General features: G+C 41.5%; 1 protein-coding gene across 2 annotated transcripts in view; it reads left to right on the top strand.

The window, feature by feature from the left end:
* Positions 1-18302, top strand: part of CD99L2 (CD99 molecule like 2) — a 95534-nt gene that overhangs the window by 64001 nt on the left and 13231 nt on the right. For both annotated transcript variants that reach the window (XM_036908411.2, XM_036908412.2), the window contains exons 3-6: positions 2040-2108; positions 2238-2324; positions 9715-9801; positions 11751-11816. In XM_036908411.2, coding sequence (XP_036764306.2) covers positions 2040-2108; positions 2238-2324; positions 9715-9801; positions 11751-11816 — 309 coding nt within the window. The remainder of the gene's footprint in view (positions 1-2039; positions 2109-2237; positions 2325-9714; positions 9802-11750; positions 11817-18302) is intronic.

Here is an 18302-nt window from a genome sequence, read left to right as displayed (position 1 = left end):
TCTTGTTATAGGTCTAGTCAGATTTTCTGGTTCTTTTCTTGAGTCAGTTTTGGTAGTTTGTGTGTTCATAGGGCTTTGTCCATTTCATCTAAGCTATATCTAAGTTATTGTAATGTAATTGTTCATAGTACTCCCTAATAATCCTTTTATTTCTGTACAGTTGGTAATCATGTCCTCTCTTTCATTCCTGAATGTAGTAATTTGGTTCGTCTTTCTGTCTTGGTCACTCTTCTAACAGTTTGTCAGTAGTTGAAAGAACCATTGTTTTGGTTTTGTTGGTTGTCTCTGTTTTTATATTCTCTATTTCATTTGTCTTACAATCCTAATTTTCTTCCTTCTGCTTGATTTAGTTTCCTCTTCTTTATCTAGCTTTTTAATGTGAAAGGTTAGGCTACTGATTAGAGATTTTTTTTTTAATGTGGATATCTACAGCTAGATATTTCTCCTTGAGCACTGCTTTCACAGCAACATGTAAGTTTTGGTACGTCATGTTTTCATTTGTGTTCATCTCGAAAGTATTTAATAATTTCCCTTGTGATTTCTTCTTTGGCTCATTGGTTATTATGAGCGTGTTGTTTAATTTACATACGATTGTGAATTTTCCAAATGCCTTTCTGTTAATGATTTCTATTTTCATTCCATTGTGGTTGGAGAACATTCATTTTAACTACACTGAGATTTGTTTGTAGCGTAGTATATGGGTTATCCTGGAGAATATTAAATGTGCACTTGAGAGTGTGTTGTGTTGTTGGGTGGTGTGTTCTGTAGATATCTGGTAGGTCTAGTTGATTTATAGTGTTGTTCGAGTCTTATTTCCCTTTTGATTTTGTAACAGTTCTATGATTGAAAAGATGGCATTGAAATCTCCAGCTAGGACTGTCAAATTGTCTATTTGTTCCTTCAGTTTTGCCATTTTCTTGCTGGATTTGTCCTTTCACTATTGTAAAATGTCACTCTTTGATTCTTGTGACAATTTTTGTCTTAGTCTGTTTTATCTGATTGTAGTATAGCTACTCCAGGTTGCTTATAGTTGCTATTCACAAAGCATACCTTTTATCCATCCTTTCAATTTCAACCAATTTCTATTTTTGTTGGTTTTTCTTCTGAGTAGTTGATAATTATTGAATGATTGCTGTTTATAAAGCTGAACCTGTTTTAGCTCTGGTTTTTCCATTACTTAAATTTCCTTTCTGTCTACTACTTCCAGGAGCATGCACAGTCACAGCACATTTTTTTAAGTTGTTAAATTTCTCATTTTTTTAATTTAATTTTTTAAAATTAAGGTATCATTGATATACAATCTTATGAAGGTTTCACATGAGCAACATTGTGGTTTCAACCTTCACCCATATTATCGAGTTCCCCCTCTCCTGCCCCAGTGCAATCACTGTCCATCAGTGTAGTAAGATTCTAAGGGTCATTACTTGTCTTCTCTGGCAGCACATTCTTTAAGTTCCAGAAAAACTACTGTAAAACTCATGCATACCATGCCATGTAAGTGATGTGAAAGAAGTCCATAATTTTAAAGGAATCTGGTTGAGCCCACAGACCTAACTTTTATACTAATAACCACATTTATGTAAAATATTTTGTTGGTGTTTGAACCACTTTCAGTTTATAAGACACTCACATATTCTACTGGAAACATAGCCTCAGTCCATCCCCAGGCAGTATTATCTGTGGTGATGGTGCCAGGTTGGTAGCGGTGGACAGCAAGGCCTGAAGCTCCAGAACTCCCTGGACCACGTGGTCATCTGCAGCAGATCTGGGCTCAAGCCCCAGCTCCACTAATCACCAAGTCACATGTGAGACCACATCTGCCTCACCGCCTATCCTCTGAACACAATTGATAAGAACGTATCTCACTGAAACCTTCCACATCTCTTGGTCCTCCAGAAGGTGATTCTCAGAGGCCTTACAGGGGCCTCAAGGACCAAAACAAGAGTAACTCTACTCATGATGCGACATTCCTGAGCCGTGAAGTGGCTGCTATATTATAACTAACATGCTCCCCTTGCTGTCCCGTTTCCCCATTTTAGAGAGATGGGACCATGTCACCACCACAACCAGGAGGCCTGGAACGACCAGAGCTCCAGCAAAGCCTGCAGGTAACATGGCCGCGGTGAGGAGGGTGGTAAGGGAAGACCCTATGGGGCCTCCTCTGGGAGAGTGTCCCAATGAGCTACCTGTAGTTTAACCAAGTGACTTTCTCTTTTATGTTTTGGGGTCCACTGAAGGTCGTGACTTTGACCTGGCTGACATCTTAGATGATCGAAATGATCGAGATGATGGCCGCAGGAAACCAAGTGCGGGAGGTGGAGGAGGTAAGTCGGAGCTGGTTGAAAGCACTGGCCAGCACTGTAGCGCCCTGGTCGGGTTGCATCCTGTTGCCACTCCACAGAGCCACCCTGGGCTGGCAGAGCTGGGGGCCCTTCAAGGCACAGGAGAACCCTGAAACAGTGGTTCTCAAACTTTTTGGTTTCAGAACTCCCAAAATTATTTAGGACTTTAAGAGCTTTTGTTTTAGTGGGTCACATCTATCTATATTTACCATCTTTGAACTCAAAACTGGGGTGGGGGAAAGTATGGGACAGTAAACCCATGTATGTGGTGGAGATCACTCCATTGAGCGAGAGGCCCTGCCACAGATCTTTCTTAGGTAGTCCCGTGTTCCTGGTTTCTGCCAAGATGGCTGAGGGAATCCGTGAGTCTCCTGTTGCATCTCTTCAGAGAGCCTTTTGTGTAACCAAAAACCACTGACAGTTTGACCCTTCCAAGGCACTGTATACATACAGTTTTCCAGCGATACCATTGGCTTTCTCCCGAGAACATGCTTTCTTGACATGAATCTCCTACTTTTAGCTCTTTTTGCAATGAGGAGAGGTTGAAATCTCAAATCATCAGGTGCTGGCTCCATTTTCCTTAAGAGCTCTTCCTTCAATCTCTTTGTTTTCTCTTGCATTTTACTATGGGCAGCAAGAAGAAATGAGGCCATACCCTTAACACTTTGCAAATCTCCTCAGTTAAAAATATCCAAGTACATTGTTGACAAGTTCTGGTTTCCACATAACTACAGGACACACAGTTCGGCCATGGTGTCTGCCACTACATCATAAGGATCTTCTTTCCTTGTCCAACAGTGTGTCACTCCATTTCATCAGAGACCTCACTGGCACAGCCTGTAATAGCCATGTTTTTGTCAACAGTCTGTTCATGATGATTTAGGTATCTTCTACTGTGATACAGGTTTTTTCTACCATGTTCTGGACTTCCTTCCGAATCCTCCCTATCTTACTGGCTGTTGACATCCAGACTTTTACTAACAGCCTGTCCCAGCAATTTGGGCTTTTTCTATTAGGCTCCTCAAAATCCTTCCAGCCTTTGTCTGTTACTTTATTCCAAAGCTGCTTCAGCAGTTTTAGGTGTTTATTGTAGCTGTGCCCATTGCTAGCACCCAAATGTGTAGTTTGCTGTTGGAATAAGTTTCTTCCGTCTTCAAACCCAGAACACTGCAACTTTACATTTCTCTCCCTCAGCCTTGCTTCCATCACCATCTCTCCTCTGACCCTCCTGCCTGTCCCCTTCCCTGATAAGTACTCCTGCGGTTCCAGTGGGTCTGCCTAGATAATCCAGGATCATTTGTCTGTCGCAGGGTCCTTGGCTAGTCACACCTGCAATGCCCAGTTTCCCATATGAGGCAGCATTCACAGGTTCAGGGTTGTTGGTAAAATTCATTTCTGGGCAGCTGTGGAATATGTGGCCACTTGCTTCTTTAAGGTCACCAACAGAAAAAGAGTCTACTACCTTAATGTTAGTTCGGAGAAGGTCTACAGCCCTGTCTTCAAGGGCTGCCTGATTATGTCCGAAGCACCCAGTATAGTTTCCCTTTTGAGTAATTGAGTCACACTGATTGGACATGTTAATTATATCTTCAGAATCCCTTCACCTCTGCCATGTATCAGAGCCTGATTGTGGGGGTCCTTCCCACACTCAAGGCGTGGAGATTATATGGGGTGCTACACCAGAGGGTAGGAAACTTAGTAACTATCTTAGATTGCTGCTTACTGTGATCATCTAGGACATGAAGTGAAAGTGGCATTCTCTTTCAACTGCTGTTATATAGTGAAGAGTCTAATGACTTCTTGTACTGTTTGATGCTGTTACCTTTCTTCATGCTAAGGGCCAGTAGGTTTATACACTACATTTTTTACACCACAGTGCACATTTCAACCCCATTAAAAGGGCAAAGAACATCTCAAAATGATTATGAAAATAGTTATAACCTCATGGACCCCCAGGTGTCCATGGAACACTCTTTGAAGACTACTGTCCAAGATGATGAGCTTATGTTTGTGTAGCGTCAGTATGCTTTCTTTTGAATCAATGATATCAGTATTAATATGCAGTGAGCGTGTATTTGTGGAGTTGGGGTAAGCAAGAAGGTCATTTTATATGTCTTCTGTTGTATCAGCCATATCTTTACAATTTCACTTCTGTAGACAGTCATGTAAATTAGTTCAGCCTTTTGGGAAGGGCAGTTTGATAGAACCTTTGAGTAGTTCTACTTCAAAGCATTTTCTCTCTAGGTACACTTAGGCATGTGTGCAGAGGTACATTTGAAGTGGGGTTTGCGGCTTTATTTTCTATCAGCCAAATGTTCTCAAACCCCATGGTTAAATACATAAATTCAAAACCATACTCAGCAACCCTTACAAAGAATAAGGTAGACCTCTGGTAACAGCAAGTCACAGAACAAATGCTGTAGCATGAATCAACTTCCATCAACTGTAAGTGTATGTGAGTGTGCATACACACACACAGGCATTCAGACCTGGCAATATTTAGGGTAACCATCTCTGGGAATAGATTTGAGGCTGACTTTTATATTTCTTTGAATTCAACACTCTTGGATTATTGTTGATATTGGCCATATATTACCTTTATAAAATTAAAGCCCTCCTTAATATCGAGGGAGAACTCCAGCTCTCAGAACTGGGAACACCTTACAGATCACATCGTCCCCTCATGGTGCAGATGGCAGGGACTTGGCCAGCGTCCCACTGCGAGTCAGCAGCCCAGGGAGGCTGGAGTCCAGGGGCTCTGGCCTTACCTCGGGGACCTTTCCCCTCACAGCATGCTGCCCTTAGAAGGGGGTGTAGGGTCAGGTGGTGTGCCCTGGCCAAGGCCCTACGCATCCACAGGCCAGCCTGCCCCCAACAGATTGTGTCAGTGCCTCCAAAGCAAAAGCATAAGCGTTGGCTTGGGGTGCATACCGGTCTGCTTGACAGTTTCCCTAGTCCAGGGAAGATTAGCGCCAACGATCTAGAAAGCAAAAAAGGGGACTGTTCTTTAAGAGGTAACCATAGTGAGATAGCAGAAAAATAGTGGCCTTGGGCCCTGTAGAGAGGGGGTATTTTCTATCCTCATTTCAAAGAGAGAACTGTGTTATTAGCTCTATAAAGATATCTTCTCCGAAAGACTTTCATTGTATAAACCATTGGGATGAGGGAGGAGTAAGTTGTCAGTCTGGTACACTTGCAAATAAATATTTATAGCTTGTCTTTTTATCTTAACAGGATCTTTCACAAAAGGAAATGTTTTCATTTTGAAGAGGACTAACCTTTCAGTTGTTTGTTTTATGGATCATGGTTTGGTTGTCAAGTCTGTGAACTCTTCTCCAAACCCTCAGTACCAAAGACGTTTCTCCCATTTTCTTCTGAAAGTTTTATGCTTAACATTTCACATGTAGACAAAAACTCATCCATTTTGAGCTAATTTTTGTGTAAGATGTGAGGATCAGGTCGAGGCCCACTGTTCTGCGCGCAGGTGTCCGGTTGCCTCAGCACCGCCCCTCCTCCGTTGGGTCAGTTTTGCACCTCTGTCACAGATCTCTGGAGCATCTTTGGGCAGGTCTCTTGGGGTTCTTCTGTTCTCAGGATACACGTGCCTGGCCCTCTGCCACGGTCTTGATTGCTGTAACTGTAAGGTAAACCTTAATACTGGGTACATCGATACCTCCCCGTTTATTCTTTGTCAAGATGGTTGTAGCTGTTTTAGGACCTGTGCCTTCCCCTACAAATTTTAGAATAAGTTTACCGAGAAACCTGGCTGGGATTTTCGTGGGACTTGTGTTAAACATATAGATGAAACTGGGGAGAGTTGCTGCCTTTAACTCTGAGTCTTCCAGTCCATGAACACAGTATGTCTATTTGGGTCATCTTTGATTTCTCTCATTAGCATATTGTAACTTTCAACATTCAGGGTTTTTTTTAAGTATACACCTAAATATTTTCTTTGGAACAAGTGTAAATGGTGATGTGTTTTTAATTTTAGATTCTTTATGTTCATTGCTATTATGTAAGATTGATTTTGATATTTTTGATCCTGTAGCCAGAGACCTTGGTGAACTCACTTATTCTAGGATCTCTTTTTGTAGATCCCTTGGAATTTTCTATGTAGATGATCATGTCACTTGAAAATAGGGATGGATTTATTTCTTGCTTGCCAATCTGTGTGCTTTTTCGTTCTTTTCCTTGTTGCAATTAGAACTCCTAGTGCTGTGTTAAATGAGACTGGTGGGATCAGCGTCCTTGCCCTTTGTCCGATCTTACATTACCAGGAAGTCTGACGACAGTGACTGGTGTCTTCTGGGCACTCTTCGTGACGTTCATTAGTTCCCCTCTAGTCCTAACTTGCTGAATTATTTTTTTCGTAAATATTGCCACGTCAGTATGATTGCATGATTTTTCTACTTTAACCTGCTGATAGGGTGGGTTACATTGTTTTTCAGATGTTGATCAGCCTTGCGTAGCTAAAATAAGTACCATTTGCTCATGGTATATCATTCTTTTTATATATTCTGTTCAGTTTGCTAATTTTTTTTGAGAATTCTTTCTTTGGTTCATGAGAAATTCATCTGTAGCTTTTTCTTCATGGTCTTTTTCTGTGTTATCAGGTTAATGCTGGCCTCATAAAATGAGTTGGGAAATATCCTTCCTCTCTTTTCTGAAAGCAGTTGTGTAAAATTGATGTTAAATCCTGTTTAAATACTTGGTAGAATTCACCAATGAAACCATCAAAACCTGGGAATTTCTGGGAGATTTTATATTAAAAATTCAGTTTCATTAATGGTTATAGGAATATTCAGATTGTATGTTTCAAATATGTTGAATTTTTTATTGTAGTAAACATATAACAAAACTTACCATTTTAACCGTTTTTAAGTACAATTCATTGGCATTAAGTACATTCACAGTTGTGTGACCATCACCACTATCCATTTCCAGAAGTTTCTCATCATCCCAAACAAACTCTGTACCCATTAATAACTCCCCACTTTCCTTTACCCTTAGCCCCTTGTAACCTGCATTCTACCTTCTGTCCCTAAGAAGTTGCTCATTCTAGGTACCTCATGTAAGTGGAGTCATAGAATAGTTGTCCCTTTGTGCCTGGCTTATTTCACTGACCATAATGTTTTCAGAGTTCATCCATGTCATATCACGGATTAGAATTTCATTCCTTTATAAAGCTGAATAACATTCCACTGGGTATATGTACTATGATTATTAGTAAGTTGATGGACATTTGGGTTGTTTCTACCTTTTTGCTGTTGTGAATAATGCTGCTATGAACATTGATGCATAAGTATCTGAGTCCCTGCTTTCAATTCTTTGGGGTCTGTATGTGAAGTAGACTTCCTGAAGCATAGGGGAATTCTGTTTAACTTTTTGAGGAACTGCCAAACTGTTTTCCAGCAGCTGCACCGTTTTATATCCCCACTTGCAGTGCACTAGATTTCCAATTTCTCCACATCCTCTCCAACACCAATTTTTCAATTCACTTTTGATAGTCATTCTAGTGAGTGGTAGAGTGGCCTGTCCCTGTGGATTCTGTTTGCACTTCGCTCATGATGGGTGATGCTGAGCATGTTTTCATGGGGTTACTGACCATTTGTGTGTCATCTTTGAAGGCATATCCAAGTCCTTTGCTCATTTTTAAATCTTGTTGTTTGGTATTTTTTACTGTTGAGTTGTAGGAGTCCTTTTGTCTAGCTGGATTTTAATCTCTTATTGGATATATGGTGTACAAGAAAATTCTCTCATTCTGTGGGTTGTCTTTTTACTCCCTTGATAGAGTCCTTTGCACAAAGCTTTTTAATTTTGATGAAGGCCAATTTCTTTTGTTGCCTGTGCTTCTGATGTCATATCTAAGATACCATCACCAAATCCAATAACATGATTTTCTAATGTTTTTTTTTTCTGAGAGGTTTATAGTTTTAGCTCTTGTGTTTAGGTCTTGATGCATTTTGAATTGATTTGAACATATGGCATAAGGCAAGGGTCCGCCTTCATTCTCTGGCATGTGGATATCCAGTGTGTTTTTTTTGTCATTGACCGTGTATGTGAGAGAGTATTTCTGGGCACTCTATTCTACTCCATTGGTCTATATGACTGTTCTTATGCCAGTACCACACTGTTGTGATTGCTGTAGCTCTGTAGTAAGTTTTAAAATCAGGAAGTATGAGTCCTCTCTGTTCTCCTTTTTCAAGACTGTTCTTGGCAGTTTGGGGTATCTTGAGATTTCATATGAGTTTTAGGAAATGTTTTTCTATTTCTGAAAAAAATGTCATTAGGATTTTGGTAGAGGTTGCATTGAATCTATAGATTGCTTTGGGTAATATTGTCGCCTTAACAATATTAGTCTTCAAAAACTAATGGGATTGGGTTGAGTTGTGATAGTTTGTGGGTTCTGAGAAATCAGTCCATTTCTCCTAAGTTGTCAAGTGAGTGTCAAGTTGTTCATGGCATTTTCTATATCCTTTTAATAACTGCAGGATCTGTAATGATATCTCCTATTTCATTCCTTACATTGGTATTTTGGCTTTTTTCCTTTTATATTTGTTGGGCTTAGAGGGGTATCAATTTTACTGACTGTTTCAAAGAACAAGCTGTTTCATTGATCTATATTTTCCTATTTTCAGTTTCATTGATTTCTGCTCCTACATTTATTACTTTCTTCTGTCTGCTTGCTTTGGGTTTATTTTTCTAGTATCTAGCTCTTCATTTTCTAGTATCTTGATTTAGGAAGTTGGATTATTTATTTGAGACCATTCTTCATCTCTATTAAGCATTTTGTGCTATAAATTACCCCCTCAGCACTGCATTAGCTGTATCCCACATGTTTTCTTATGTTGTATTTTAATTTAGTTCTGTTTATTTAAAAAATTCCCTTTGAGATTTTCTCTTTGACCTTTGTTTTATTTAGATGGGCTTATTTCAAAATGTTTAGAGATCTTCTCTCTTCGTTTTGTTTCATTTGTTCCTACTTTGATTCCATTATGGTCAGAGAAACCACTCTTTATTATTTAAATACTTTTAAATTTGTTGAGATTTATTTTCTGGTCCAGGATGAGATCTCTGAATGTTCCACGGGTGCTTAAACAATGACATACTCTGCTGTGATTGGGTAGAGTGTACCATTATGCCAGTTACGTACTGTGTGTTGATTGTGTCATTCAGTTCTTCTTAGCCTTGCTGATTTACATTCTAGTAGTTCTCTCAGTTGCTGAGTGTGGAGTGTTGAAGTTCCTATGATTGTGGATTTATTTCTCCTTTCAGCTCTATGAGTTTTAGCTTCCTCTGGGAGAGTGTCCCAACAAGCTACCTGTACTTTAACCAATCAACTTTCTCTTTTATGTTTTGGGGTCCACTGAAGTTCGTGACTTTGACCTGGCTGATGGCTTAGATGATCGAAATGATCGAGATGATGGCCGCAGGAAACCAAGTGCGGAAGGAGGAGGAGGTAAGTCGGAGCTGGTTGAAAGCACTGGCCAGCACTATAGTGCCCTGTTCGGGTTGCATCCTGTTGCCAGTCCACAGAGCCACCCTGGGCTGGCAGAACTGGGGGCCCTTCAAGGCACAGGAGAACCCTGAAACAGTGGTTCTCAAACTTTTTGGTTTCAGGAGTCCCAAAATTATTTAGGACCTTAAGGGCTTTTATTTTTGTGGGTCACATCTATCTGTATTTATCATCTTTGAACTCAAAACTGGGGTGGGGCAAGTACTAAAATGAACAACAGTAAGCCCATGTGTGTTACCATAAACCGCATATTTGTATGAGAAATAACTGTTTGGTAACACAGAAAATTCAGTGACAAAAATGGCACCATTGTACATTTTTACAAATTTCTATAATATCTATAATCTTAGTAGAAGATCTGGACTCACATCAGCTCCTGAATTCAGTTGTGATATGCTGTTATGGTTGATGTGTCCGAGGGAAATTTGACCTCTTACAGAGACACAGCTGGGAAGGGGAGGAATGCGTTTTGAGACTGTTCAGTTCACTGTGGGGATTCTTCTTTGATAAGACAGCCAAACTTGTCCAGTGGTTGTTCCTTACAGGCCAAGTTCAGCGTGGGGCGTGAGCCTGTGTCAGTGGCCCTGACCCCATTAAACCCTACAGGACTCTTGCACTTTCAGTGGGACTGTTACCTAGTTGTGGATTTTCACATTATGCATTTGTCATTTGGGAAATATTGGTGTTCTGAGGTCTTTTCAACTTCCAAATAATGCCACATTTCATTACTGATTACCTAAAATTCACATTTGTTAAAATCACCACCCATCTCATTATAAAAGGCCTTTAAGTATTGGGAAGCCATTTAGTTCACAGTGGTGGATATAGATCTTTAAAATCCTGTTTTGTTTGAAATCTTATTGGCAACAAATACCATTAGTGGTGTTTTTTCTTTGACGTTATGGCCTCATTTCATTCATTAAAAAAAAGCCTGCCAAATATTTAAGATGCCATAACCGTAGTCTGCCCATCATTCATTGCTTCCCATAAAAGTGGCCTTCCCTGACACAAAGCAGCGAACAGAACTCAGAACCGCGGCAGTCACACAAGTGCTTTTCCGAGTCATGCTAGTACTCTGGAGTGCAGCAGAAGTGCTCTAAGCATACTTCCCACTTCATCACACACGGTATTGAAAGATGTGTTCTCAGTGGTTGAGCTGTAATAGTTAATTTTGTTTCCTTGTGTTAGTTTTCTATTGCTGCCTGACAAAGTATCACAAACTTCAGCAAGTTAAGACAACACCCATTTATTATCTCAGTTTCCTCTGGTGAGGAGTTCAGGAGCAGCTAAGCTGAGTTTTCTGTTCAGGGCCTCATACAGCCACATCAAGGTGTCCACCAGGTCTGGGGACTCATCTGAAATTGAGTTCTCTTCCCAGCCCATGTGGTTGTTGGCAGAGTACATTTCCTTGCAGTTGCAGAACTAACGGCTACTTGTTTCTTCAAGACCAGCCCAAGAAAGACGGGGAGAGAAGACAAGACTAATTCTGTTGGTTCTAGTGTCTGAGCTCAGGAAGGCCTCAACCCGGTTTTAAAGGGATCCCTGATTAAGTCAGGCCCACCAAGGGTGATCTTCCTTTTGATTGATGTGAGGTCAGACTGATCGGGTGTCTTCATTACATCTGCAAGCTTCTGTCATCTGTGGCATGTAATCTGATCTGATCGCAGGGGTGACAGCCATCCTACTCCCATCATGCTCAAAGTAATGGGGCATCATACAGGTGGTGCACACTTGCAGGAGGGCATCTTGGGGGCCCCTTGAGAATTTGCTTGCCACATTCATCAAGGATCTTCTTAAGTGGCATTTACTGGGGATGTTGGGTAACATTAACACAAGTTTTCTGTCACTGAAAAATGGCTTTCAGCATTGAAATATACATTTTTTTTCTCCAGGTTTTTCAGACAAGGATCTTGAAGACATATTAGGGGGTGATGAATACAAACCTGACAGAGGCAAAAGTAGGTTTTATTCTCGTTAAAAATGTGATTACACGGTAGCCAGATTGAGCCATTTCTTACTCAGCTTCTGGGCAATGAGAGGTAGTTCCCAGCACCCCTGCTTGCAACTTGGGGTTTGCTTGGAATTATATGAGCTGTGCAGCTCAAGGGGAGGGATGTATAGGCAATTTGGAAAAGCCACACATTTCCCTTGATGTTCCTTAAGCCAAGGTGCTTAAGCAAGGAGCAAAATTCACTGTGACCTGATAGGATGGTAAGTTGTGCTTTGGAGCCTTTTGCAGTGATAAACGGTTGTATGGTAATTGTTGTGGTTATGACTTAATGTGCTTAGGAGTGTGCCTGTTCGTAAGCCTGCTCTGCTGCCCCAGTCCTGGCTGTGGCACTAGCATTTGCTCCCTTCTTGCAGGAACCATATACCTTTCATTGGGGAACAGAGTTCTCTTGTGATTAAAGGATACGGTAGTCAAATCTGTCTTTCAGGACACCTTTCTAGACAGTGACATCTTGAGTAAAAAGTTCTAACGGCCTCTAAGTGAAACTCACGTGTGTCAGGAGACCATGGAACATTTAAAGGGCAAAACCAGCCAAGAAGCCCAGTGGTATTACCAGATGTGAGGTGAGGACAGTCGGAGTGTAAGCACACGCATGGGTGAAAGTCTGAATGACGTGTTGGGGGCTCCTTATTAACAGTGCACATTGTAGCAAGGAAGAAGTGTTAGGAAATTCTTTACAAGAAAGGTTCAAATATAAGCCTAATTAAAGAATAATTGTTAGTTCAAGTTATGTCCTCTGTCATTATGGGTGTCAGTAAAAGAAGACAAAGGGGGTCCTGGCAAAAAAATACAGATGTGACACTGAAACATGGTTGTGATAAGCACATGATAAAATTGGTAAACACTGTCCTATATGCAGACATGCTAATGACATGAGTGAAGATCAAACAATACATTTAAATAAATGATGGTTTTCAGCATAAAAAAAATCCTAATTAATGCATTTTCCAACCTTGGGTCATAGACACATAGACTCACCTATAGTTTTGGAGTGTATTTCTTAAATTTATGTTATCTGTTAATTTTTTTCCTCAAGAAAACCTTTCTACTGGCCCTATAGGAGCCCCATATTTTGTCTGTAGGTGGCTGTGACAATCTCTCGTCAGCAGGTCCTATCTGCCACAGCCCCATCAGCCTCCATTCCCTAGCACTTCCACTGACTGAAAAATTTGAGGCCGAGAAGTTTCAACTCCTCATTGTCCCCTCTGTGGCCCACACCCTCGTGTATGCAAGCCTAGCCCCCAGGCCCCCAGAGTTGCTGTTTGGTCTGCAGCGACTTCTTGATGGTCACTGTCCTCTGTCCCATGTGACGTCTGTAGCATTTGACTTTGCTGACCATCTGCTCCTTCACGTTCTTTCCTCCTGGCACACTCCCACTTTCTTGGTCTTACTCACTTCTTCCTAAACACTGTTGCCTGCAGGGTCTGTTTCCTTGGCTGTCCTGTTCAGTCTGTCATTCTCCCACTGGAAGCGAATGGTATTAGAAACTAAGAGCTGGGTGTTGAGTGTGTCCACTACTTGGTGGGCAGACGCAGGCAGTAGGAAGTGTGTGGATGTGGACTAAACCGTGTGTACGCATGTGTTTGTGATCGTTTCTGTGTCTCTCCGTCAGCATCTGCATTAACCTCAACACAAGTTCATGCTTGTCTCCAACTGTCTTCCTTTATCTAGAACTCTGCTCTCTGACAGTGAGGAACCTACCATGCATCAAGCCTTTGCTTACTTGCTCAGTTCTGGTATGAGTGGACAGCCTTGTCAGAATTATTAACCTGTATCCCCAGTAAGAAACAGCTTTACCAACTAGAGGCCAGTGTTTATGTTTAGCCCCTTTTGTCTTTACCATAGAGTTTCCAGTCAAAATACCATTTTTCTAAGTTACTTGGTTTAGCTCCTGTCTCTGTCTTCATCCAGTCAGCGCAGTTAAGCCATACATTGATAATGTGGCTAGATTCATTTATCACGGTCCGCATTCCATCCTGCAATCCCCTCCCCACTTAGTTGATGTTTTGGGTTTTTGCTTGCATCCACAAAGTTCACTCTTTGTGACATAAAGGCGTATGAGTTTTTACAAATGCATATAATTATGTGTCCGGCACCCAAGTGCTATACAGAATGGTTAAATACCAAAGAAGTCCTTCTGTACGTCTCTTTGATGCTCAGCCACTCTCCCCTTGCTCAACACTAATCTGTTTTGTCATTAGTGCAGCCACTAATCTGTTTACCATCTCTATAGTCCTGCCTTTTCCAGAAGCCATATAATTGGAACCACACATGTTACCTTTCAGTGTGGTTTCTTTTACTTAGCAATATGCTCATTTGTTTTTACTGCTGAATAATATACCATCATCTGGATGGACCACCTTTGCTTACCCATTAAGTGTTGAAAAACATCTTGGCTGGTCCAGTTTTTGGTGATCATGAATAAAGCTGCTATAAACATTTATAGACTTTTATGTACAGGTTTTTGTGTGGACATAAGTTTTCAGTTCACGTGGGTAAATAGCTAGGTATATGATTACTGGGCCATATGATATGCTGTTTAACTTTACACTTTTGTCTTCTAAAGTGGCTTGTACCATTTTGCTTTCTCACAAGAAATGAGTCCTGTTGCCCTGCCCCCCATCCTCATTAGCAGTTGGTGTCATGTTCTTTGGTTTTAGACATTCTAATAGGGGTGTAGGGGCTATCTCATTGTTTTTTCACTGGTAGTTCCCTAATGAGAAATGATGTTGAGCAACTTTTTTTATTCTTATTTTATATTCTTTGGTGAAGTCTGTTCAGATTTTTTGTCTATTTAAAAAGTCAGTTGTTTCTTTTCATGAGTTCTTTATGTGACCTGAATAGAAGTCCTTTATCAGGTATATGATTTTGCAAGCATTTTCTCCCAGTCTGTGTTGACCTATCTCTTCCTTAATAGTGGTGTTTGTGAAATAAAAACATTAATTTTTTCTCTAAAGTTAGATTTATGAATTTTTTTCTCTTATGGATCATGCTTTGGTGTCTAAGAACAGCCGAGGTTGTGAAGATTTCTTATGTTGTCTTCTAAGAGTTTTATAATTTTAGCTTTTATATTGAGGTCTGTCTTCCATTTTGAGTTAATTGGTATATGGTGTGAGATAGGGGTCTAACTTTATTCTTTTGCAGGTGGATATCCAATTGTCCTGGCTCCACTTACTGGCAAACTTAGCCTTTCCCTATTGAATTGTTGTGGTCCCTTTGGTGAAAATCAGTTGACCATAGGTGTGAGGGTTTATTTCTGGACTCTCTATCTGCCCCACTGAGCTCTGCGGCTGGCCTTCAGCCAGTACCAGACTGCCTGCTGGGCGTGCGCTCAGCTTCAGGAGAGACAAGGCAGTGCGGAGCGTTGATCACGGTCCGGCCCTGTGGTTGTCTCTGCTCCCTATTCAATCCCTGGCTAGTTGACTGGCTGGTGGCTTGCTCAGGCTAAAGAAGCTGCTGGCTGTCCTGTTCACTTGCCACTGACATGGCCCCATTAGCTGGCAATCCTGTAAGTCACGTGCATCCCCTTTGGCAACCGCAGTGCAGTTGCCGGCTTTCCTGGCCTGTCTACACCCCTCCCCAGTTGAACTAGCTGCTGAAAGACCTGGGGGAAGGGGAAAGGAGAGCAACCCTGGGCAAAAAGGCCATGGACTCCAACTGTTGTCACTGGAATCAAACCTGTTTCCTAAAATGACTATCTTTGTGCAGTGGATGGCTGCTCACTGAGGAGAGGATTTGTTGATCCCTCGTGCCAGAAGTCTTCTCCCCAAGTATATTTTGAATCTGGATGATTTCTCTTTGCTACCCCTCAAGCTCAGGCCCACGTCACCACACCTTGGGTCATTACCGTAACCTCTCTAACTGGGCTCTGGCTCCAGTGTGTCCTCCACGCAGCTGCCAGAAAGGACCATCAGGAACGTAAAACTGATCTTGCCAGTCCTCTGTTTAAAACTGTTGTGTATTAGTGAAAAGACAAACAGCCCAATTAAATGAGCGTAAGATTTGAACACACTTCACAGAGGAAGTTTTGGGATAGATGCCCAAAATCATTATTTGTTGGGGAAATGCAAATTAAAACCACAATGAGACACATACCCATGAGAATTGCTAAAATTAGACTGACAAATCCCAAATGCTGGTGTGGATATGGAGCAACTGAAACTCATACATTGTGTATGGGAATGTAAAGTTTCTTATAAAACTGAACACAGACCCAGTGACCTAGCAATTTCACTCCTATTCAAGAGAAATGAAAGCTCATTGCCCCCCTCAAAAAAAACTCATAGAAGAATGCTCATACCAGCTTTTTTTTTAATATAGCAAAATAAGCTCTGGCAACAGGAAAACTGTTTTTCAGTAGGAAAACTGATAGACAAATCATGACATATCTACTTATATGATGCAATGAATTGCTGACACACAGAAACGTGAGTGAATGTCAAAAACACTATACTGAGAGAAGCCGATGAAAAGAAGTACACAGTATATGAACCCATTCACATGAAGTTCTGATACTCACAAAACTGTTAGAAATGAGATCCCTGGCTTCCAGGGTTGGGATGGGGACAAGGATTGATTGGGACATGAGAGAACTTTCTGGGGTGATGGTAACAGTCTATATCTTAATAGGAATATGGGTTTCATAGATGTTCACATCTGCCAAAGTTTATCAAATAGTACATGTAATATTTGTGTGTTTTACCTTTAAGGTGAAAATGTTAATTTCACCTTAAAGGAATCATAAGCAGAGGTGGAACTCTGGGTAATATGTTTGGGATGAAATGTACTAATGTCTCCAGCTTGAATGCATCACAAAAATAGGAAAGGTTGATGGATAGAGGGATGGATATGATAAAGCACATAACACAAAGTGTGAATTATAGAATCCACATTAGTGTTCACTGTACAGTGGTCTCAACTTGTTTGAAATTTTTCTTAAGTGTTGGTGAAAATTAAAGCAAAAAAAAAGGTCTCTCTAATGGCTCCCCACTGCCTACAAGGTAAGTTCGAGGCCCTTAACCTGCTGCCATAGCTCCTTGACCTACACTATCAGGTTGCTCTCATCTCCAAACATGCCAGTGACCGGTAGGCACAGGTCACTGTTTGTCTAAGATGCCATTGTTCCACCAGGCGAATTCCCATTCATTCATCCCTTAAGGGACACCCCAAAGATGGCCTCCTCTCTGGAGCCCTATTGCCCTCCCCGAGGCTGGCCCTCAGCACAGCAGCCACTGACTTCCCCTGGGTTCTCCTGGAGCGGCCGTCATCCTACTAGTGCAGGAGAGCACGCATCCGCCCAAATCACAGCCCCTAACGCCTGCCGTTCTCCTTTCTGTCTCCATGGACTTCACTACCTTAGGTGTCTCCAAGAAGTGGGATGCTACAGTATTTGCCCTTTTGTGTCTGGCTTTTTTCACTGAGCATAATGTTTTCAAAGTTTATCTACATTATAGCAGGTGGCTGAATGAATAATACTCTGTCGTTGTATAGGTACACCACATTTTGTTTACCCATTCTCTCTACTGAGTATTTGAAGAAAGCATTCTCTTCCACTTTTTACTATATTTATAGTTACTGTCTCAAAGAATTTGGACCTTGTGAGCCCTTACAATCCATTAAATGCATGTGGTGTAACAGGGAATTGGGTCTTGATGGGAACACAGTCATGGCAAAAGAGCTGAAGTGGTAGGACTTACCCTGAAGTGTTGGCTAAAACCCATCAGACATCGACTGGCTACTGGTGACCACAGAGTGCCCCAGGTCTGCCTGCCTGTGGGCACAGTGAGCCAAATGGGGGCCTTCCGTGGGGGGCTGAAAAGGTAGGGATTTACCCTGGACAGCCCCAATTCCTTCTGAACAGCCCTTTCTAGCTCACCCATGTGAATAACTTCCTCTTTGGACTGTTTCCACATTTTTTCCAGCTTTCATCATGGGAAGCAATAAAGGTTTCAGATGTGAAGAACAACTCTCTGGTTCTAGAGTTCTAGAAGGTGAACAGCTCCTACCACTGGCCCGCACGCAGGCGCACACACACCTGGGAGAAAACCCTGGGGCTCACCTCTTTGGTACCTTGGGAGCTTCACACAGGATGGTGGGCTTGCAGGGCTCTGTGTCAGGTTGGGGCAGGGCAGCCATCGTGTTGCCTAGTCCCTGAGGTGGTGGGGATGGACAAGACTCTCTGGGGCAGTGATGAGTGGCATGCCCAGTGGTTAGCCTAGGCGGCTATGTGCTGGTCCAATTCCATTTGACTTTTGTAACCATGAGTCATTTGAAACAATTCTGTCCCCCCCACCCAAGTTATTTATTCATTTAAAAATTAAAAAAGAATTTTTTTGTATTTCTGTGGCCACTTTTTTTTTTTGTAATGGAAAATTCCTAAAAATCTAGAAGTCCTAGTTGTGGCTGTCCAAAGTCTAGAAAACATAAAGTCTTT

Source organism: Manis pentadactyla, chromosome X (assembly GCF_030020395.1).
Source record: "Manis pentadactyla isolate mManPen7 chromosome X, mManPen7.hap1, whole genome shotgun sequence".
Lineage (NCBI taxonomy): Eukaryota > Metazoa > Chordata > Mammalia > Pholidota > Manidae > Manis > Manis pentadactyla.
This window is presented reverse-complemented; position numbering and strand designations above follow the sequence as displayed.